At 48.3% G+C, this 22,507-nt stretch overlaps 1 protein-coding gene and 1 pseudogene across 1 annotated transcript in view; both read left to right on the top strand.

Moving 5' to 3' along the window:
- EIF2S3 (eukaryotic translation initiation factor 2 subunit gamma) overlaps nucleotides 1-22,507 on the top strand; it is a 301,191-nt gene that overhangs the window by 152,625 nt on the left and 126,059 nt on the right. The window contains exon 9 of the mRNA XM_085622414.1: nucleotides 19,148-19,292. Within this exon, the coding sequence (XP_085478540.1) occupies nucleotides 19,148-19,292 (145 nt within the window). The remainder of the gene's footprint in view (nucleotides 1-19,147; nucleotides 19,293-22,507) is intronic.
- LOC146805214 (uncharacterized) lies at nucleotides 33-19,113 on the top strand (annotated as a pseudogene).

A 22,507-nucleotide genomic window follows, 5' to 3' on the forward strand; every position in this document is an offset into this window, starting at 1 on the left:
GCTCGCTTTTCGGTTCACATACGGATGACGAGATGGCTCGCATGAAATCAGAACTCGAGACCATGAAAGCCGTGGGGCTAGAGAAACGAAAAGAATTCCGTCGTCGTAGGGGAACCGACAGGCGAAGCAACCAACAGAGGGTTAAGAGCTTCACTGGCAGAAAAATCAAGACCAGCAAGGGCAGAAAAAGCAGCAATTTCAGTCCCGCAGATCATCTAGGGGACGTGGAAATAACCGCGAGTCCAGCGGCGGAAACAAGGCTCAAGGAAAGCAATGAGCGATCGCTTCCTCCAATGCCGTCCACCGCTCCGGTGGGAGGAAGTATTGCACAACCTCTTCGAGAGTGGCAATTGTGAGAAAGTGGCTCTGTATATACTGTTCCCTAATAGGTACAGGGTGTACAGAGTCCACAGTCCCCCAGAGGCTGATAGAGGTCAAAGTTAGGTATGACCTTACTCTCAAAAGTGGTAGCTTGGTCGAGCAGTAAGGCAGTACCAGAGGACAGTGTAAAGCATTTATTGTACACACTCAGTCAGCAAATGGTTTCACGCACTCAATAACTGAACTCTAGGCCAATGATTTGTATATATAAAATATATGCTTGTTTTATTTTTAGAACCACAAAGGGGGTAAAAATATACTTTCTCAGAATGAGAGGTTGAATATAAATCCTTTTGTTTTAAGCAATAAATTTGTGTAAACAGTCACAGTTGGTTGCAATAAACAATCCTATTTCCTAAACATAACAATGCATTGAGCTCAATGGTAAATTCAGGTTATTTGTAATAAATTACTTTTCAGATTACTTTTGGAATTCCAGGTCTGGCTCCTAGAACCAGCCTGGGGTCAGTATTCAGAATCAAGTGATGAAAGTCGACTTAATAACTGTAATGATTTTTAAATAATATTTAGCTATTTCAAAAGTTAGCACTTAGAAAATATTTCACAGAAAACATTCAATGGATCTCTATGGCAAGAAATTCAAATTGCAGGTAGAGTACTTTATCGTTACTTTAGTAATCCAGGACTGGGTGCCTAGACCCAGGACTGGGGTCCTTATCAAAAGCAGGTAAGTAATTTCGTTTGCAGAAATGGTACGATTTTAAAAGAATATTTCAAATTTGCAAAAGTAGACACTTAGAAGAAATTTCACAGAAAAGCAGACAATGGTTTCCTATGGGAGAAAAATGAGTTAGAGGTAAGTATAGTTGTGAACACTTTTCAGGGTCAGGGCTGGGCACCAAGATCCAGCACTGGGAGCTCACCTAGGAGCAGGTGAGTAAATTCGTTTTTGTCACTTGGCTGATTTTTGGTGAATTTTTGCAGTTTTGAAATGTTCACACTTAGAAGATTTTTGAAGAAAAAGCCAGTCAATGTTACCCTATGAGGAAAATGAAGTTAGCGGTTTAAGGGTAAGTACTCGACTGGTAGTGTTGAAATTCCGGGCATGGACTCAGGGGTCCCCCAGTGTCAGGTAGGTACAGTTGGTTCACCCTCAGCGGTTTCAGGACGGCCGGGTGCAGAGAGAGTTGGGCCCAATGTTATCCTATGAGGGATAGGGGGGCCTTGGTTGGTGGCTGCTGTCTGGCAAGCCACGCGGCTGTGGGAGCTGGGCTCCTGGTCACTTACTCAGGGCAAGTGGGGAAGTAGGTTAGTGTAGAGAGGGCACTGCCAGGGCCACTCGGGCGGCTGGGTGCAGGGTGCTTTTGAGCCTTAGGGCGCTCAATGGAAATCAATGGGAATGTTCCGGTTTGGAAAGAGGCTGCAGGCTCGGGGACGAGGATGTTTCAGGTGCCACCACCACTTCGAGAGGTAAGTTGGGGAGTTGTAGGTTAGGTGGGTACCCCGGGATTGGGCACAGGGGGTCGCAGGGCGCCGGGTGCAGGGGTGCCTTTTGACGTCGGGAATCTTACCCTCTGGTTGATCGCGGCTGGGATGGTACTTGGTTCTGAGGCTGCAGGCTTCTTCCGGGATGTCGAGGGGGGTCCTTGGGTGCCGGACTCTGGGTCACAGTCGCCGTGGGGTCGTCCTCTGGGTCTTTGTCCACTCCGGCACTGGCCAGGCTTGGCTGGTGCAGAGTGTGTTGGGTCCGCGGTCCCGGGCTGGTGCCAGGGATAGCAAATAGGTTTCTTGAGTAGAGCCTCTACTCGTGGGAGTCCCAGGGGCTTAGAGCTAAAAGGTAGCCAGGTCCTCCGGGGTTGGTGAGGTTGCTGGCCACGTGGGATGCCGCGCTGGTGCAGGTTCGAGAGTCGACAGGCCGGTAGGGCTGGGGCCAAAGCAGTTGGTGTCTTCTTCTCTTTTTAGCAGCTGCAGGGCAGGTCTTTGTTCTTCTTGCTCTTCTTGTCGTTTTCTATCTGGAATCTAAGGAAGGAAGGTTCAGGGGGCCCCTATATACTATATTTAGGGGCTTTACAGGTAGGTGAAGGCCAGGGACCAATGGGTCCTTGTCCTGGGGTGGGTACACCCCCTATCCTGCCTCTCTCCTGTGGGAGGGGGGCAGTAGCCTAATCCTGATAGGGTAGGGCCTCCCATCTTCAAGATGGCGAGAGCCCGGAGATGTGCTTCACCTCGCCTCCCCCACCTGAGGGGTGGGGTGGGCAGGCTGGCACATCCCCTGTCCTTGTATGGGGTTTCCGGCCAAGCTTCCCGCCAGAGTGGGGGGTTGCAGTGGCCTGGGGAAACTCCAACTGGCGGCATGCCTTTGAAGCTTCCCTTTGCTCATCCTGGGGGAGGAGATTTCTCACCTCACCCAGGATGTGCATTGTTGCAGGCCCGGGAGAGCAGGGGCTCTCCCACCCAGGGGTCCAGCAACGTGTCTGCTGTGTGGCAGCCTGGGCAGCCTCAGAGCAGACGTGGATTGTAAGTTAGCTGTAAGGGGGCATCTTCTAAGATGCCCTCTGGGGTGCTTAGTACATTAAATCCTACACTGGCATCAGTGTGGGTTCAATGTGCTGAGAAGTTTGATACCAAACTTCCCAGGCTTCAGTGTTGCCAATATGGTGCTGTGGAGCTCGTGTTTGACAAGCTCTCAGCACCATGTATTCTTAAATGACAGCACTGCACTTACAGTGCCCAGGAATGGACCCGGGTACTGTAGGGGCACAGGGCTCCTGCTCCTGTGCCCACACCATAGGCGTAATGCACCCAGCTAGAGGGGTGGCTGACATATGCCTTGGCAGTGTAGGTGATGGGCATGGTACACAGTGATGTGTAGAAGGTAGTAAGGAGCACTCTCGTTTATACAAGTGGTTTGGTTGGAGATTGAGGCTGTTTAATCAGAAGTTCTTTTGGAGGGTGCTGAGGTACAACATCCGAAGTCACTACGGATGTGTGATAAGTAAAGGACAAAAGGAAGTGGGAAAACCCACTGAGTACCTCGCACTGTTCACTGTGCGGGACAAAACCCTTAGATGTGTGTAGTCAGAATATAGGTTTCAAACACATATATCATTAATTATAAACCTCTGGTCTAGTGTTAACTAACAGACAATTTAAACCTTAAATATAAAGAAAGACCAAAGAAATATCATTATCATGTGTATATTGTTGGTTTCACAATACTTTGTGCAGTAAACAGAAACATCTTGTATGCATTATACAATTTCTCATTAAGGAAAAAACAAATCAAGCGAATTGCTTTTATCTTCATAAACGGTGAAGCCCAATGCATTTCGGGATTTGAAGTATCCCTTCGTCAGGGGCAATCTAGAATGAAAACACAAACAGTAGTATATTTCTAAACACAAAGTAATCAATTTCCTAACACAAGTCTATCTGATGGTACATGGGTTGGAGTGCGTTTACTTGGACAATACATGCTGTGCGATGTTGATGTTAATAAGTAAGTGTATTTGAGAAATGGATGATGTGAACCAAATTAATAGTCTGTTCAAGATTCACCGTGAAAAGATTCCAGAGATTGGAAGAGGCTAGTAGATTGGTAATCCTTGTGCACCAAGCGTATCATAGTCGAGTTAGCAAGTGCAGTGAATAAAGCCGTAATGTTTATCAAGTCTCGTGATAGGAGGGGTTGACCAAAGGTGAACCGATCGTGTCAACGGAAAGTCAGCGTGTGCGTTTAAATAACGGCTGTATTTTCGTGAACGGGGGACGGTGATCAATGATAACCAACCAGTAACAATACCGGAATGAAGTGATAGAAGTTGGTGAACCGATAAAAAAGGGCGGCATAGACACCTCAGTGTGGCCATATAGTGATCTAAGGAAATCGGGGCGTGATGAGGAAAAATATGAATGGTAGGCTCACCTATTGTATCCATACTGTCGGATGGCACAAGTTAAAAATAGTGAACCAGTGATGGGCTCGGGCGTAAGTTCTCGGAATTCTATAAAAGAAAACAGTGGTGTAACGTGGCAAAATCCTTCTTGAAAAAAGTGACCCAAGTGAACCCACCTCAAAATGAATGGTTACCTGCGGTCTCGATGAGACTGGCAGAGGGACAGTTCGGGATAAATTGGTCGATGTAGCGCAGTCCCGTGGAAAAGATATTGTAAGTGAACAACCTGGTCAGGCCGTGCTCGTAAATTCTAGAAAGCCAAAGGTATAATGAGTCGCATATTCACGTCGTATATGACAGGGTCCTAACACCTACATGAAACTTCCTCGAGATCCTACCACACAATTGGAAAACATTTTGTCTAATATCCTCCAGGATGCAATAGACCAACAGTGGATAACTGAACAAACAAAAAACTACTTGGCCTTGTGAGGCTGGCCAAAAGAATAGATCTAGAGTCCAGGCTCCTGGCACTAGAAAAGGAAAGGAGAGAGATGGGTTGGTCTTTCTTTATATTTAAGGTTTAAATTGTCTGTTAGTTAACACTAGACCAGAGGTTTACAATTAATGATATATGTGTTTGAAACCTATATTCTGACTACACACATCTAAGGGTTTTGTCCCGCACAGTGAACAGTGCGAGGTACTCAGTGGGTTTTCCCACTTCCTTTTGTCCTTTACTTAACACAGTGATGTGTGCCATGTCGACTCTTTGTTTTGTCCTGCACCCAGACACTCAGCCTGCAAGGGCAGTGTGTGTGTGTAAGGGTACAGGGCCTCTGAGGGTGGCACAATGAGTGCTGCAGCCCTTAGAGGCCTTCCCTGGTCACAAGGCCCTGGGTACCTAGGGTACCATTTACTAGGGGCTGACATGTGGCTAGGGTTTGCCAATTTGGAGTTTGTGTGGTTTAAGGAAGGAACATAGGCCCTGGGCACCTGATTGGCAGGAACCCAGGGTACACTCAATCGAAGTACATTCAGCAATTTAGCAAAAAGTGGGGGCATACCATGCAAGAAAGATGGCACTTTCTCACAGCAATCCATCACCAAAGACAAGTGCGTTCTAAATATACTGCGACATGGATACTCGCTTCGTTTCCGGAGTCCCCCTCCCTCGATCCACCCTGTACATTCTTCTCATCAACTCAAGATGCTAAGAGAAGAAGTGGCGACCCTTCTGCTCAAATCAGCAATAGAAAGAGTTCCCAGGGCGCAGAGAGGGAAAGGAGTCTACTCCAGATACTTTCTAATTCAAAAAAGAAATACAAAAGCAGAGTTCCGGCCCATCTTGGACTTACGAACACTCAACAAGCATATCAGATGGGAAAAGTTTTGCATGCTTGCGCTTCACCAAATATATCCACATCTCCGTCGAGGAGATTGGATGTGCTTGCTGGACCTGCAAGACGCGTACTTTCATGTTCCCATCTTCCAGAGTCATCCGAAGTTTCTAAGATTCGTAGTGGGGACCTCACTACCAATTCAAGGTTCTACCATTTGGCCTGAAATCAGCTCCTCGAGTGCTTACAAAATGCATGGCGGTAGTAGCGGCTGCAGTGAGGCGCGCAGGAGTCTTCGTCTATCCCTATCTAGACGATTGGTTACTCAAAGGTCCATCGCCTCAGAGTGTAAACTCACAGCTGACACGCTGCCTGAATTTGTGCCACCGATTGGGACTCAGGGTGAACTACAAGAAATCCACCTTCACACCAACGCAGAGGATTCACTACCTAGGAGCAATTATAGACTCCGCAGCAGGAAAAGTGTTTCCTTCGGAGGAGAGACGGTTATCCCTTGCCCAAAAAGGCAGGCAGATTATAGCCAACAGTCTGTCTACAGCGCGGCAGATATCATCTCTGCTAGGGGCCATGGCATCTTGCATATTCCTAGTGCCCAACGCCAGATTGCGGATGCGCCTTCTCCAACAAGATCTGGAGGACAAATGGAACCAAAAGAATTCCCTGTGGGAGGAAAAAGTCTGTCTTTCATCAGCGGCCAGGCAGTCGATCAAGTGGTGGTTAAAACCACTCAATCTTCAGGTGGGGATTCCTTTTCATCAAGAACCCCCATCACAGACGTTGATCACCGATGCCTCGCTGCAGGGTTGGGGTGCGCACTTGGGATCCCTGCAGACTCGGGGGCTTTGGTCCAGCAGCGAACAGCTGTATCACATCAACATGCTGGAGCTCAGTGCAGTCCACCTAGCCCTCAGAGCGTTCCTGCCCTCAATCAGGACGAGTTTCATTCTAGTACAAACGGACAATACCACCACGACAGGCAGGGAGGTACTCATTCCAGGACGCTCTCGCTGGAGGCTCAATCCCTGTGGCACTGCATCCTGGCAAGGAACATTTCCATAACGGCGGTGCACCTGCCAGGCGAGCTCAACGTTCAAGCGGACTCACTCAGTCGACATTTTCAAGACCCAGAGGACTGGGACCTCAACGACGAAGTGCTAGAGGACATTTTCGAGGAGTGGGGCCGTCCGCTGGTAGACCTCTTCGCGGACGAACACAACACAAAATGCCGAGGCTTCGCCTCAAGGTACTATCGACCAGGGTCTCTGGGGAATGCCCTTTTGATCGACTAGTCAATGACATTTGTGTACGCCTTTCCTCCGCTCCCGCTAATCCCGAAAGTGGTGACCAAGCTGCAACACTCGACCACCAAGATGATACTAGTAGCACCGGACTGGCCGTGGCAGTGGTGGTACCCAGATCTCCCTCACCTAATGATCCGGCCGCACAAGCATCTGCCGTGCAGGCCGGACTTGCTAACCAAGATGCAGGGGAGGATTTACCATCCCAACCTTCCCTCGCTGAACTTCACAGCATGGCTCCTGAAGTCCTCCAGTATGGCCATTTAAACCTTCCCCAGGAATGTATGACCATATTGAAGGAAGCTAGGAGGCCTTCTACGAGACACTCCTACTTCTGTAAGTGGAAGAGATTTTATTTTTGGTGTATTCAAAATCATCATAATCCTACTAAATGTCAAGAAGACGTGATATTACCCTATCTGCTTCACTTAGCCAGGGTGGGGTTAAAATTCTCCTCCATCAAAGTGCACCTGGCGGCCATTACGGCCTATAGGCGCTCTCCATCTCAACAATCATTCTTTAAGATTCAAGTGGTAAAAGATTTTTTGCAGGGACTCAAGAAGGTTTACCCCCAGTGAGGCCTCCCTCGCCTTTTTGGGAGCTGAATCTGGTTCTTTCAAAGCTTATGAGTCCACCTTTCGAACCCATACATAAGGCTACATTACAGCACCTTACGTGGAAAGCAGCCTTCTTGGTAGCTATCACCTCAGCTCGTAGGGTGATTGAAATACAGGCCCTCTGCTCAAAAGAACCCTATACAGTTTTTCACCTTAATAGGGTGGTGATGAGAACTCACCCTTCATTTTTACCTAAGGTGGTGTCCGTTTTTCATGTGAATCAGTCTATCTCACTACCAACTTTCTTTCCCAATCCCTCCTCGCCAGCTGAGAGGGCGTTGCATTCTTTGGATGTTAAACGAGTTCTCAAATTTTACTTAGATAGAACTAAGGCTGTCAGAAAGTCTGACCAACTGTTTGTGAACTATGGTGCTGTCCGTACAGGTTTTGCAGCATCTAAACGTTCTATTGCCAGGTGGATTGTGTCAAGCATTAAATTAGCTTACCAATTAGCTCAGAAACCGTTGTGGCCTCTACCTAAGGCACATTCCACACGAGGGAAAGCGGCTACTGCTGCGTTTCTCAATAATGCCCCACTCTCCGAGATCTGTAAAGCAGCTACTTGGAGATCTGTCCATACATTCACAAGACATTATTGTCTGGACTCGGACACCAGAGCAGACACTCAAGTAGGGCAAGCCTCCTTGAGGAATCTGTTCAACAACTGATTATTTCGGTTGTTATCTTCAATGTATAGTGCAGTTCTCATTTGCCTGCGGTGGAAGATGGGCTTGCTATTCTATTCAGTGCTTATGACTATTGATGAGGATCCCCTGGAAGAGAAGAATAAGTTACTTACCTGTAATCCTAGTTCTCTTCCAGGGGTATCCTCATCAAAGTCATAAGCAACCCACCCGCCTCCCCAGGCAAATGAGAGGACTGTATTATTATATATGGAAGAAGTATATCTTTGTGGTTAGGACTACGGTCCCGCAAAGAACAACTGACCCAACTGTCACCCCTGAGGCATGATGGGATATTGGAATCAGGGCTGCCTTAACCCCTTCCATGCGGGGCGGATTCCCCCGCTGTGCTGACCGTTACCTGCGCGGGCGTGGTCATGACGGAACGGTTCCGTCATGAGCACAGCTCAACCGACGCTCATGACGGAACCGTTCCGTCATGAGCGTCGAAGGGGTTAAAGGCACGGTGCCAGTGTTTACCTGTACAAGGCTTTTCAGTCTCTATGGTATTGTATTGCAATGCAGCCTGCAGGCTAACAATGTTTTATGGATCTGTGTTTTACACAGTGTTTTTCTTTTCTTTCTCATGAGTTTTACCTCATTAAAGAAAAAAAAAAGAAAGCGATTTGGGTGTATTATTATACCTATGGTGTGTTTATTGGATATTTATATCTACATTGTCTAGCCTACTATGGGGGCTGCATTTGCTTGGAAAAAATAATATATGTTTATACATATACAGAGCTGTATATATATGTGTTTTTCATATATAATTTTATTATTGCCGGGGTCCCTGCACGTGGGCGGGAATATTCCGTGCTTATGACTTTGATGAGGATACCCCTGGAAGAGAACTAGGATTACAGGTAAGTAACTTATCCTTAGTGCTGTTTGGTGTGAGGAAATTGGGTGTATTATATGGAGTGGTTGTGCATGAGGGTGAGGACGGTGCACCAGAAATGAAGTCAAGGGAGAACCTCAAGTTCATTCAAAGTATCCTTTATTCTATAAATTAACTTTTAAAATTTCCACCACAGCCAACGCATTTCGTTCCATAGGAACTTCATCAGGGCTCAATAAAGATGTATCACGAGGGCTCAAAACTGTCCTATGCTGTTCATTTTTTTGAATAAGATACCGAAGAGCGCGTCTCCATCGAAAAGGATGGCAGGCCACTACACTGGCCTACTCTTCGCCCAACACTAACTTGGAAGGACTACTCTTTTTGGGATTAAACCTCCGGATATTTATGGAGGTATTTATGATCTTGTGTCTATGGGCATAGGACAGTTTTGAGCCCTCGTGATACATCTTTTTTGAGCCCTGACGAAGTTCCTATGGAACGAAACGCATTGGCTGTGGTGGAAATTTTAAAAATTAATTTATAGAATAAAGGATACTTTGAATGAACTTGAGGTTCTCCCTTGACTAAGTTTCTGGTGCACCGTCCTCACGATCTTGTCTGATTCTCAGTGGAGCAGAAGTGCGGCAGGCTCCGGACGGGCGTGCACAGATAAAGGACTTTTTTTACTTTGAAATTGAACCTTGGTCAGCCGCATTGATCTCTTGTAACAAATGGAATGGTTGTGCAACCTCACTGTGTATACACTTATCAACACCTCTAGGACCCTTCGATTTTGTTTGTCAAACCTTCAGGTCAACCCTGGGTAGCTGTGGCACTGAGCAGCAAGGCTTACGCAAAGGAAAAAGTGTAAAACATTTAAACAGCACCAAAACAATTAAAGAAGAAATAGACAAGACGACAAAGAAATACGAAACCAATTCATAAATAGACTGCATATACATGTGTTCGAGGCATATGAGCTGCAGATTACACACTGTGCATAGATCGCCATCTGGTGTTTGGCCCAGATGTTTGCCGTTGTTTTTCCTCTTGGAAAGTCTTTGGAAGTCACGAGGTATGACTCCTCCTTTGGATCATATTGCGCATGGGCTTCGGCTCCATCCTCAGATTGTTTTTTTCCGCCATTGGGCTCTGATGTGTTCTTCACGCTCTGGTTCCGAACCGTTTTCAGTTCTTCTGATCGGCGCGCAATCCTTTCCAAGGTATTGTTTCGATCGCGATCTCCACACTCGACGCGACTCATCATTCGAAGTCTTCTATTCCGGTCGTCGACGAAGGCCTTCGGGCCTACCTGGCCTCCTGTCCTGGCTGATGGAAAGGACGCCATTCAAAAAGTGTCCTCGATATGGGTCGAAGTTTTCCCACACCGATCTACATGAGGTGTGCAACCTCTGCCTCTCCCCAGAACACGAGGCAAGAGACTGTCCGGCTTGCAAATCCTTCCATTCGAAGAAGCCTATTCGGGACCGACGAGCGAGGAGAACAATGGCTCACTCATCGACTTCCATCCCCGACGACCTCTTCGGAGAAGGTGTCGATGTTCCGAAAGAGCATCACACCGAAGAGGGCCTCGTCAGAGCCTCCGAAGCTGACGACTCCGATGTCGAGGACATCACTCCGGCACAGAGGGGCGTGAGTACTAACATCGACCCCCACCCTCGACGACATCAAAAAAGGCTTCGGTCACGCTTTTGCCGTCGGGCCTAGGCACGACCAAAGACACTGCTTCCCATACCTCGCTTTCGGGCCCGGTTAAGAAGCCCATCAAGCCTTCCGGTGGTTCGGGCTTGAGCCAGCCTGCCGTCAGTGCAGAGAAACACTCCTCGGCACCAGCTCCTAAAAAGAAGATGGCCGCCTCCTCCGCGCCGAACTCCACACCGAAGCACTCGGCGCCGAAGACTGGCACTAGCTCCTCGGTACCGACACCATCACCGGAGCCGAGCAAAAAACCAAAGGCCCTCGAAACCCACACCTCGAAGCCGAAAGTCATCTCGGAACCGAGGAAACAGACATTTCGAAGCCCCACGGTTCAACAACAACGAACCGATGCCGAGTCGAAGCCTAAGAAACCTACGGCTCCGAAGGATCGGCCCCCCACAGATGAACTATTTCGGCCTGATCCATTACAAAAAACACTTGTGAAGGACCCTAAAACTGGACATTTGATGCTCAGCATCAAAAAGAGACCGCTGGACAAGCCTGCCCCTCCTCCACCTCCAAAGAGAAGAGACTTGACTGCCTTCACCCCCTCCTCCACCTCCTCCTCCTCCGCCACCTCATCATTCTCCCACATCCTCTCCTGATGAGGATGATGACGACGTCTACGACGGTACAGGGGACGGGCCGCATGACCAGCCCACAGGGGACCCCACTCCTACAGGCTCCCCAGACCCATGGGACGACTACAACATCCCAGACGTCCCTAACGTCCCGCAGGACGACCTTTACCCTTCAAGACCGTCCCCCCCTGAAGACACAATAGGGTTTAACCAACTGCTCCATAGGGCTACACACTACCACAGAGTTGATCTCCATACAGACCCCGTGGAGGAGGACTTCCTCCTAGATACTTTTGACACTACACAGAGGGCCACTTCCATTCTGCCCATGCTTAAAGGGGATATTAAGCACGCGCCGGAGGTCTTTAAAGACCCGGTCAGGGCCAGGGTCATCAACCCTCGCATTGAGAAAAAGTATAAGGCCGCCCCTACAGACCCCACCTACATCAGAGGCCCCGCACCACTAGACTCCCTAGTAGTCTCCAATGCGAGGAAGCGTTCAAACTCCCAGGCATCAGGTGAGGCTCCACCACCCGATAAGGAGTCCTAACTCCTGGACGCCTCTGGCAAGCGAACTGCATCCCAGGCTGCCAACATATGGCGCATTGCAAACACCCAAGCGCTTTTAGCAAGATATGACCGGGCACATTATGATGAACTGGAAGCCATAATGCAACACCTCCCTGACAAATACAAGAATAGGGCCAACGAGCTAATCCAGGAGGGTAAAATCATCACCAACACCTCCCTTAGTTGCGCCCTCGATGTAGCTGACACCGCCTCTAGAGCAATTAACACCAGCGTCCTCCTGCGTAGGCATGCCTGGCTACAAATTTCAGGCTTCAAACCAGAGGTGGAGAGTTCCATCCTCAGCCACCCCTTTGATGAGCAACATCTGTTTGGCCCCAACGTCTACGTTGCCCTTGAAAAAATGAAAAAGGACACCAACACGGCAAAATCTATGGGAGCCCTGCAGTCGCAAGCTCCCAGGCGCTCCTTTCGCCGCTCTTCCTTTAGAAGCAACTCCAGAGGCTACTCCTCCGACAGTGCCTTCACTTCCTATAAGGCCCCTACCCAATTCACCTTCACTAGGTGTTACCAGAGAGGCGGCTACAGGGGTAACAACAATAAAGGCAGAGGCAAAACTAACACCTCCCGCTCTGCCTCCTGCCCAATGACTTCCCTCCACTCCCCCCAGACCATCCCACTCCGGTCGGGGCAGACTCCAAAATGTTCTTCCTGTCTGGACTACCATCACCTCAGACAGATGGGTGACACACATAATTCGGTCAAGCTACTGCCTCGAACTAACATCTACCCCCCCCCCAAACATTCCACCCAAACAGCGCCAAATGTCACAGGAACATTTGTCACTTCTAAAGCAGGAGGTAGTCTCCCTCCTACAAAAGAGTGCAATAGAACCAGTTCCTGCCCACCAACAAAATATGGGAGTGTACTCCCTATATTTTCTCATACCAAAAAGGGACGACACTCTAAGGCCCATCCTGGACCTCAGACCCCTAAACCACTACACACACTCAGACCATTTCCACATGGTCACACTACAGCAGGTACTTCCCTCTACTCTCCCAGAACGACTTCCTTGCCACCCTAGACCTCAAGGACGCCTATTTCCACATTCCCGTTCACAAAGCTCACAGGAAGTTTCTCAGATTTGTAGTGGACGGTCAACACTATCAATTCAAAGTACTCCCATTCGGAGTCACCACAGCACCACGGGTGTTTACCAAGTGCCTAGAGGTAGTGGCAGCACACCTGCGAAGACCACACATCCATGTCTTACCATACCTAGACGACTGACTCATAAAAGCCAGCTCATACAACCAATGTGTACAACACATGCACGCCACTATCCAACTACTTCACGAACTGGGCTTCACAGTAAACCACACAATCTGTAACCGTCCCACGTAAAACAATACCTTGGTGCCACCATAGACACCTCAAAAGCGCTAGCCTATCCCAGTCCTGCCAGGATAGCAAGCATTCAGGCTCTGTGCGCCAAATTTCAACCGAAACACTCTTTTCCAGCTCGAGTGTTCATGCAACTTATAGGAATGATGGCCTCTTGCATATTCATAGTACCTCACGCAAGACTCCAGATGCATCCTCTCCAAGAGTGCTTAGCGCGCCAATGGAACCAGGCCCAGGGTCAATTGACAGATCTGGTGTTGGTGGACGGTCGTGCCCATCGCTCTCTGCAGTGGTGGACCACCAAAAACCTTTCCAAAGGGCGACCGTTCCTGGAACTGGTTCCTCAGATAGTACAGACAGCGGACACATCGCTCTCCAGTTGGGGAGCTCACCTACTACATCACACCATGCAGGGCAGGTGGACACCTCAACAAAAGTTATTCCACATCAACCATCTGGAGTTACTAGCCATATTCTTAGCCCTAAAGGCCTTTCAAACACGTCTCAGGCAAGGCCGTCCTAGTCCTCACGGACAACATGACAGCCATGTGCTATATACAAAAACAAGGTGGCACACACTCTCTGCAGCTCTCTCAGCTAGCACAGAGCATATGGAGATGGGCCATGTGAGAAGTTGGCCTGATGTATGATGTCACTAGTTATAGTGTACACCTTATATCAGTCCAAATACCCTTATGGTGATTGGTTGTAAAGTCAACCTTATAGACCAGCTATCCTAGTGGTAGCATGGACAAGAGCAGTCTTAGGCTAAACTCTGAATGGCATGTGAAGCCAGCTGTGATACCATATATAATCCCTTGAATACCAAATGAAAGGACACCACAACAGATATATATATAAAATAAAGTGTATTTATTCTAAGCAAACCCTCAGCACTCTTTATGAGATTAGAGGTAAGTACAACACAGTCTTATTAATGCATACAGTAAGTCACACAGGTAAGTAATAGTTAGGCCCTAGGGGCCACGCAAACCATATACTAAGTAAGTGGTATAAGAACCACTGTCACGGAAATAGAATAGGCCTAGGCCTAGGGAATCGCTGGGGCTACACTACACTAGCGTTAGTTAGGAAGTGGGAGGCCCACGGGATTCGTGTGCAGAGTGGAAACACTCACGCGTAATGCGTAAAAGTCAATAGCAATAGTACAGTTTAGAAAACGGTAGATTTAGGACACTTCCGAGTAGCTAGGAAGTTGAGACTTGAAAACTAGACACTAGGATAGTCACTATCCTGATGAGCACCGGAGTACCCAAGTTACCTAGCCCACAGGCTGCGGGTGCATAGGGGTGAAGATGCGTCGTTTTCGTCGTCGACTCCTATGGATGCCTGAAGAAAGATGCTGACAGGCAGTCAGTGAAGAGTGTCCGGTGGATCCCAAGGCTGGGATCAAGAAGAGAGGAAACCTGCAAGCAGAAGGGACAGAGTCAAGGTCACTAGCCAGTGACCACGTGGAACCAGGAAGGAACCAGGCGATGTCGTGAAGATTGCAGGTGAAGGTGAAGCTTGTCGCTGCAGCGAGGAGGACCAGGAAGCGTCGAGGACGACCAGGACCAGGAGGCGAGCTGTCCCACGAAGGCTCTTGCTGTCGGCGGCGTCGAAGTTGGACTAGGACTCACCAAGCCTTGGCAAGCGGAACCCACGAAGAACGAAGGACTTGCTTCTGGTGCAGACCAGGAAGGTCTGGGGTGCTTCTTCTTTGCAGAGAAGCGGGAGCCAGTCTGGAGGAGCCAAACCAGCGCAGAAGATTTCAGGGTGCGTAGTCACAAAGGCCACTAGCCAGCGGGCAAGCAACCGGACAGACGCGGCAAGCAGGAAAATGCTGAAGGGCCCCACGCAGGACTCGTGGAGTGTGGGGGGCTGATCTTCGGTGCAGATGGTGCTTGGGGTTGGGGCTTCTCAATCCCCGGTGCACAACTTCGAGGGTACCTCAGAAGCTGCGCTTTAAGTTACTAGCCACTTTTTCCAGGTAGCCGGTCCCACGTCGCTCGTCGCCTCCATGGATCTCAGCTCTGCTGCAGATGTGGATCAGGGTCGGAGAAGTCTGGGAGTCAAGGCTCTGGTCAGGCTCTGCAGTCGGTTCCTCGTAGAACGTGGGCAAAGCAAAGGGTAGTCTCTTGATGGTGCCTGTTTGCACAGGGTAGCCACTCCTTGGCTACAAGGGAGATTCTTCAGTCTTCTTCTTTCGTCGAATGTTGAAGGTCCAGAGTTTCTGTTCAGTTTTGCAGGTTCAGGATAATCTAAAGTCTTGAGGCCCAACTCCCACTCTTATACTAATCTGGGGGGCTGGGATACCTGCTAGGTCACGCCTTATGGGTGGGACCTGGGAGGGGGTGGTTACACCCACTTCCCTTTGTCCAGTTTCGCGCCAGAGCTGGGGCTGGAGTGCCCCAGCGCCGGTTTGAACTGGACTATGCAAGGAACACCTTGTGTGCCCCAGGCATGTCTCATTCCTTTCAGCCCACCCTGCCCCAATACACTAAAGGCTGTCTGGGGAGGTGCTAGCACCTCCCCAAGCAGGAAACCTATTGTCCAGGCCTCCCTGGCTGGGATCACTCCCAGCTGCAGGAGGTCAGACTTGTGTCTGTGGCAGCAGCATCCATTTTGTGATGCTGAGGCTTTGGTTAGTGTTAAACAGCAAAGTAGGATTTTAACATGTCTCTCCCTCTAGAAGGGAGGAATAATATCCTCATCACCAGAAATGGTATGGGGGTATTATTCCAAAGTGTTAGACACCTTACACGACATGTTTTGATAAAGCCAAACCATAGTTACCATAACCGTTTAAGATTATAAGGCACTTTAAGAGTATATGGTAGGCTATATCATAGAACAGCTATAAGGACATGGTTCCGAAAGCTGCAGACAGGCTCAGCTCATGCTAGAGCACCATCTCACATGTTACCAAGCACTCTGCCTCCAGGATTGTTAAGGCCTGCCATAGGAGTGACTGATAGGTACACATGTGTCTATATATAAGGGTAGATATAGGCATACTATATCTAAGCAAGGGGTGATTACACGACCTTGCCCCAGCTGAGTGATCAGCCAGTTGTCTGATTGGAAGGCCAGACCAGGGGTGGCATAATACATGCTGCAGCCCCTGGGAGGCCTAGGGTACACCTATGCCCTGGGTACCTAGGGTACACTGTACAGGGTCCAATAAGGTGATCCTTACCAATTGGTTATGTACCTAGGGTACATGGAGTCCATTTTACAGAGAGAGCAGACAGCCTGAGACCCTGAATGGCAGGATCTCAGGCCAACTAAGTCGAAAAACCAGCTAGACACTAGGCAAAAAGTTGGGGGTAACCATAGTCAGATATCCACCTTCCTACAGGCCATTCCCCAAAAAATCTTTCTCCTAGCCCAACATGTCCCAGGAGTCCAAAACACTATGGCCGATCTGCTGAGCAGACAAACACAACAGATCCACGAGTGGGAACTCCATCCACAAGTTCTTCACCCGTACTTTCAGATGTGGGGGCATCCACAGATAGACCTCTTCGCCACCCACGAAAATGCCAAAAGCCCAAGCTTCGCCGCCAGGTATCCACACCCATCGTTCAAGGGCAAGGTGATATGGATGAACTGGTCGGGCAGATTTGCGTACGCTTTTCTGTCTCTCCCACTCATTCCATTAGTGGTGCGCAAACTACAACAACACTCCCTCACTCTCATCCTAATAGCTCCAACTTGGGCCAGACAACCGTGGTACACCACACTGCTGGAACTGTCTGTAGTACCGCACCAAAAGTTACACCTCTCTCCACGCCTCTTAACCCAGAACCATGGAGAGATCAGGCACCCGGACCCAGCTCAGCTCAACCATGCGATCTGGCTCCTGAAATCCTAGAATTTGTTTATCTAAATCTTCCCCCTGACTGTATGAACGTGATTAGAGAAGCTAGACGACCTACCACTAGAGCTTGCTACGCAGCCAAGTGGAAAAGTTTTGTGGTCTATTGTCACAACAATAACTTCAATCCCCTAGATCTGTCCATTCAACACATCATAGGCTATTTACTACACCTACAAAGATGCAACCTAGCCTACACGTCTATTAGACTGCACCTTGCGGCCATAGCAGCCTATCTACAAAACAGGCAACATCTATCACTCTTTAGAGTACCTGCCATAAAAGCCTTCATAGAAGGCCTCAAAAGAATAATTCCCCCCAGAACGCCACCCTCACCTGTGTGGAACCTAAACATCGTTCTCACCAGACTAATGGGGCCTCCCTTTGAACCTCTACACAAATGTGAACTTCAATTCCTAAAATGGAAAACTGCTTTTCTGGTAGCCATTACTTCCCTCAGAAGGGTCAGTGAGATACAAGAACTCCTCATTTAAGAACCTTTTCTGCAAATGCATCATAACAAAGTTGTTCTCCGCACTAATCCAAAATTCCTCCCTAAAGTCATTTCCCCTTTTCATCTAAACCAATCTGTGGAACTCCCTGTATTCTTCTCGCAGCCACACACCATTGCAGAAAGAGCTCTCCACACACTAGATGTCAAACGAGCCTTACTCTACTACATCGAGAGAACACAACCCTTTTGTAAGACCAAACAACTGTTCGTATCTTTCTTACCACCACACAAAGGCAACCCCATCTCCAAATCTGGGATAGCTAGGTTGATTGTCAAATGCATACAGATTTGCTACCACAAAGCCAAACGTATGCTCACTGTTCCCACTAAAGCCCACTCTAGACGTAAGATAGGGGCTATCACGGCATTTTTAGGAAACATTCCCTTAGATGACATCTGCAGAGCAGCTACATGGTCTACACCGCACACTTTCACTAAACACTATTGTCTAGATGTGCAAACTAAGCAACAAGCTAGTGTGGGCCAGGCTGTACTCAAAACATTGTTTCAAACCACTGCAACAGATACTGGTGGTCGCGGCTAGGAGCGAGTACTGCTATATAATCTATGCACAGTGTGTAATCTGCAGCTCATATGCCTCGAACGGCAAATGCTACTTACCAGTATGCATCTGTTCTTGGCATGTAGAGCTGCAGATCTACACACGCCCACCCGCCTCCCCGGCTACCTTTATCTGTTCCAGTTTATCTTATTTAGATACAGCACACATGGGCATCTTCACTGCTTATTACTACGCTCCATCATTTCCCTGCTGGCGAAAAACAATCTGAGGATCGAGCCGAAGCCCATGCGGAATACGATCCAAAGTAGGAGTCACATACCTCGTGACTTCCAAAGACTTTCCAAGAGGAAAAACAACTGCAAACATCCGGGCCCAACACCAGATGGCGATCTATGCACAGTGTGTAGATCTGCAGCTCTACAGATTGGTTCAGTTACAAGCCTTGCACTTTAAGACACCCCGATCCTGCGTGCGTTCCTTTACCTGCTTGTATGTGTTTTTTAAATGCTCTGCCCACCATTCTTTGAAAATAGGAGCACTGCCTCATCGGTCCCAGAAATTGTGAATTTATACGGAAAGTGTAATATTAGGATTGGTTCAGCTGTTGCTCTTAGTTGCAAGGATAGGGTAATGACTTCATACTTACATATTTTTAATTTTTATACCTCACACTTCTAAATAACATTAATTTGTTCTATGATATTGCTTTCGGGCTTGAAATGAACATTTTAAAAAACTAAAAACTTTAACTTTGCTGAGAAGTCAGAAGATGCCCTTAATTGAGAGTAGATGATTCTTGTAAAGGACTACGCACCCTTGATATAGTACGTGACAGGACATCTGTAAAACAGAGTTAAAAATGCAAACTGTCTTTTTCAAAATCTTTTTTAAAAAATCAACAAATTTATTTTTTAGTTTAAATGAGTGCTCTACTAACAGTTCCTCTTGCTTTAGGTTGGTCAAGAGTTGGAGGTTCGGCCTGGCATCGTTTCTAAGGACAGTGAGGGAAAACTCATGTGCAAGCCAATTTTCTCCAAAATTGTCTCCCTTTTTGCTGAGCATAATGATCTGCAATATGCTGCTCCAGGAGGCCTCATTGGTAAGAGTGAATGTCTAAATAAATAATTTTCGCTTCCCCATCCTGATTAGTCTTTTTGGCAATTGGCATAGCAAGAGTTTTTCATAATCTTTTGAGGAAGGACGATGATGGCACTGATGAATGAGGCATACGGTCTGGGTGCTGGAAATGGTGAAGTGTTTCTGCTAGCCCGAGTGGAATGTTGCAAGATCTGAGTTTATTAATTTGCCTTTCAAAGGAGAGTTTATGGTTGTGAGACTTTTTTTGTGGTCCTTGGGAAATCGGTGGGTACCTGGCAGTATCCTTCTTGGGTACTGGTGTGCACTAAAGCTGATAATCATGTTAACTACCTTTGGGGACTTGTCTCTCTAATAAGGCGAGTGACCAGTTAAGACTTGCGCAGAGTATGGCACAATAAATATAACTCCACATCAATGTCAAGTCATTGCTGTAACTTCAGTGTCAGAATTTTGTTCCTGGTAATTAAAGCTAGTGATTACAAATATTGTTCCTATATATGTATATTTACATAAAAACCACAATGCACAATTAAAGTGCAGTTATGGTTACAAATTAAACCATTGAAATCTTCAAGTCATGATTAGGACCACAATCCATGAATCGCTCAGCAGACATGCAAACTAAACTTGCCCACCAAATGCAATACTTTTAATGAATCAGGTGCAATAATAAATGTAAATCTTCGTGCAGACGTTACAGATTGCAAAGTGCAGCCAACCCCTGCAATCCAGGGCCTTCGAATGTGAGCAGGGGGTTGGCCGCAGAGCTCTCATACGGCAGTAGGCTCCCCCTTTCACCGCGCGTAGCAAGGCCCTGTTCCGAACCTGCTTCGTGTGGGCGGCACCCACAAGCACAGTTATAGTGCACTTAATACTCTTCCACCCTCCCTTATTTTAAATCTGTACCACCGATTCAGAGCTGTACTCCACCCTTATACTCGGAGTGCCTGTCACCCCATCATAGCACTGCGAAATGTAAAGTGAAAATTCTCCCCCTCTGTTGTCCCATTCACCACTCGAGTTGCTACCTCTCATTAAAAAATATTCTGCCCACCCTTTACATTTTGCCGACTGTTCTCACATACTTTTTAATTGATTTCTTTGTGTTTGCTGTTTGAGGTCTGTTGGGGCGGCCAAAAGTTTTTTGAGTGGGATCCCTCCACATCCAATGCAATAAACAAAAGAGAAGAGAGGGAATCCACTTACATATATTGTTAATTGTCTCTCTATGCCTCCTGGTGAGGGGAAGGGAACAATTATTCCTATTGTTTAAAAAGATACCCACCCACTAGGGAGAAGCTCTCTAACTTGGCCTGGCCATGGCTATAAAGGGCGGAAATGATACAGGCAAATTCCCAATTAATTGTGGCTTGGACACACTGAATCCATCGGGTGAGCCATTGGCACCAGTGTTGCCATGCTTGGCTGTGGTTCCCCATATTTTTCAGCCAATATCCAGTCTTTCCTCAAGAACATGCCATTTGACAGGACTCGCCTGTTTGTGCACAAAGCAGATTACACTGTCTAGCAGGTCAAGGAGTGCAGGGACACTGAACGCTCCTTGGGCTTATGGCCTTATCTGCTTCACCTCACCAGCTGCATTAGCTCTACCTCCTTCGCTGCTTTGGCAGGGATGCCTCATACCGCCAGCCAATCCAACCTCCACAAGGCACCCAGCGGTTTTGTGGTTGAGACTGTGATGACCACCGCCCTCGCGGTCAAGGCCAACGGGCAGTCCACTGCTCCCCCAACCCTCCCACACCACAGTCCCACCTACCAAACCCCTTTAGCATGCCCTTAACACAGCACATCCACATGGTGGGAGGCAGGATTCAATAGTTTGTGTCAGGTTTGCTGGCCATTACATCAGGCAGGTGGGTCCTACACATTTTTCTCAGGGATATCTGCCTTCGACCCTGGGGACTGGATGGTGACAGACCTGCAGGAGGCATTATTCCATATACTCGTCCTACAGGACCATCGGCCCTACCTGCGGTTCGTAGTGGGCCAGGAACATTTTCCGTTTGCTAAGCTCCTCTTTGGTCTCACCAGTGCCCAGTGAGTTCTCAAAGTGATGTCAGTGGTGGAAGCTCACCTTCGGAGGTCATGGGTGGTAGTCTTCCCCTACCTTGACGACTGTCTGTTGAAGGCGGGCTCACCTCAGTCATTTACCACCTACAGACTACGGCGAACCACCTGTCATCTTTAGGGTTCACTATCAACGTGCCAAAATCACACCAGACTCCTTCACAGACGCTCCCCCTTCCCTGGAGTCATTCTGGATGCTTTTCGGTTTCGTGCCTTTACCCCGGGAAAGAAAGTCCGACACTCCAGCTACAATCCCACTCTTTCAGACTCGGTCCTGGATTTCGGTGAGGTTGGCGCTAAATATGCTGGGACTATTGGCCTTCTGCATCCTCCTGGCCAAGAACTCCAAGTGGAATATGCTGGCTGTGAAGTGGAATCTGAAGTCTCAGTGAGCTCAACATTAAGGGGACCTCTACAACCACGTTCAGATTTTGAAAGGAACTGCAAAAGATCTGCAATGGTAGTTACTTGACCTTGATTGGGTCAGCGACAGACCCCTCTCCTTCACCCAGAGTTGACAGTGGTTACCGATGCCTTGCTTCTCGGTTGAGGTGGTCTTCTGGGAGGGGTGGAGATCAGAGGCCTTACCAACCTTCTGAAGCTGAGGGTCAACCGCTTGGCGTTGAAAGCCTTCCTTCCAGGGCAGGCTGGTACAGGTACTCACTGACACCACCACTGCCATGTAGTACTGCAACAAGGAGAGTGGGTGGGGTCATGGACCCTGTGCAAGGAGGCCCTGCACCTCTGGAAAAGGCTGGACCAACAACACATTTTCTCAGTGGTGAAGCACCTAGCAGGATCGTTGAATGGCAGGGCGGATGACTTCAGTCGTCTGCACTCAGTGGATCATAAATGGCAATTGCCGCCCCCAAACGAGGTGGCGCAAGGCCTCTTCCACGAGTGGTGAGAACCTTTGCTCGATATTTTCTCCACCACTGAGAGTGCACAATGTCCGCACTTGCGCTCTTTGAGGTTTCCAAGGCGTGTCTCGCTCGAGTGGAACTCTAGACTCGTGTATGTCTTTTCACTGATACTACTCCTGCCCACGTTCTCAAGAAGATCAGGACGACTGTGCTCAAGGTTTGGCCACGGAGAATATGGTATTCAGAACTCCTGGGCTTGAGCATC

Source organism: Triturus cristatus, chromosome 8 (assembly GCF_964204655.1).
Source record: "Triturus cristatus chromosome 8, aTriCri1.1, whole genome shotgun sequence".
NCBI classification, from domain to species: Eukaryota; Metazoa; Chordata; class Amphibia; order Caudata; family Salamandridae; genus Triturus; species Triturus cristatus.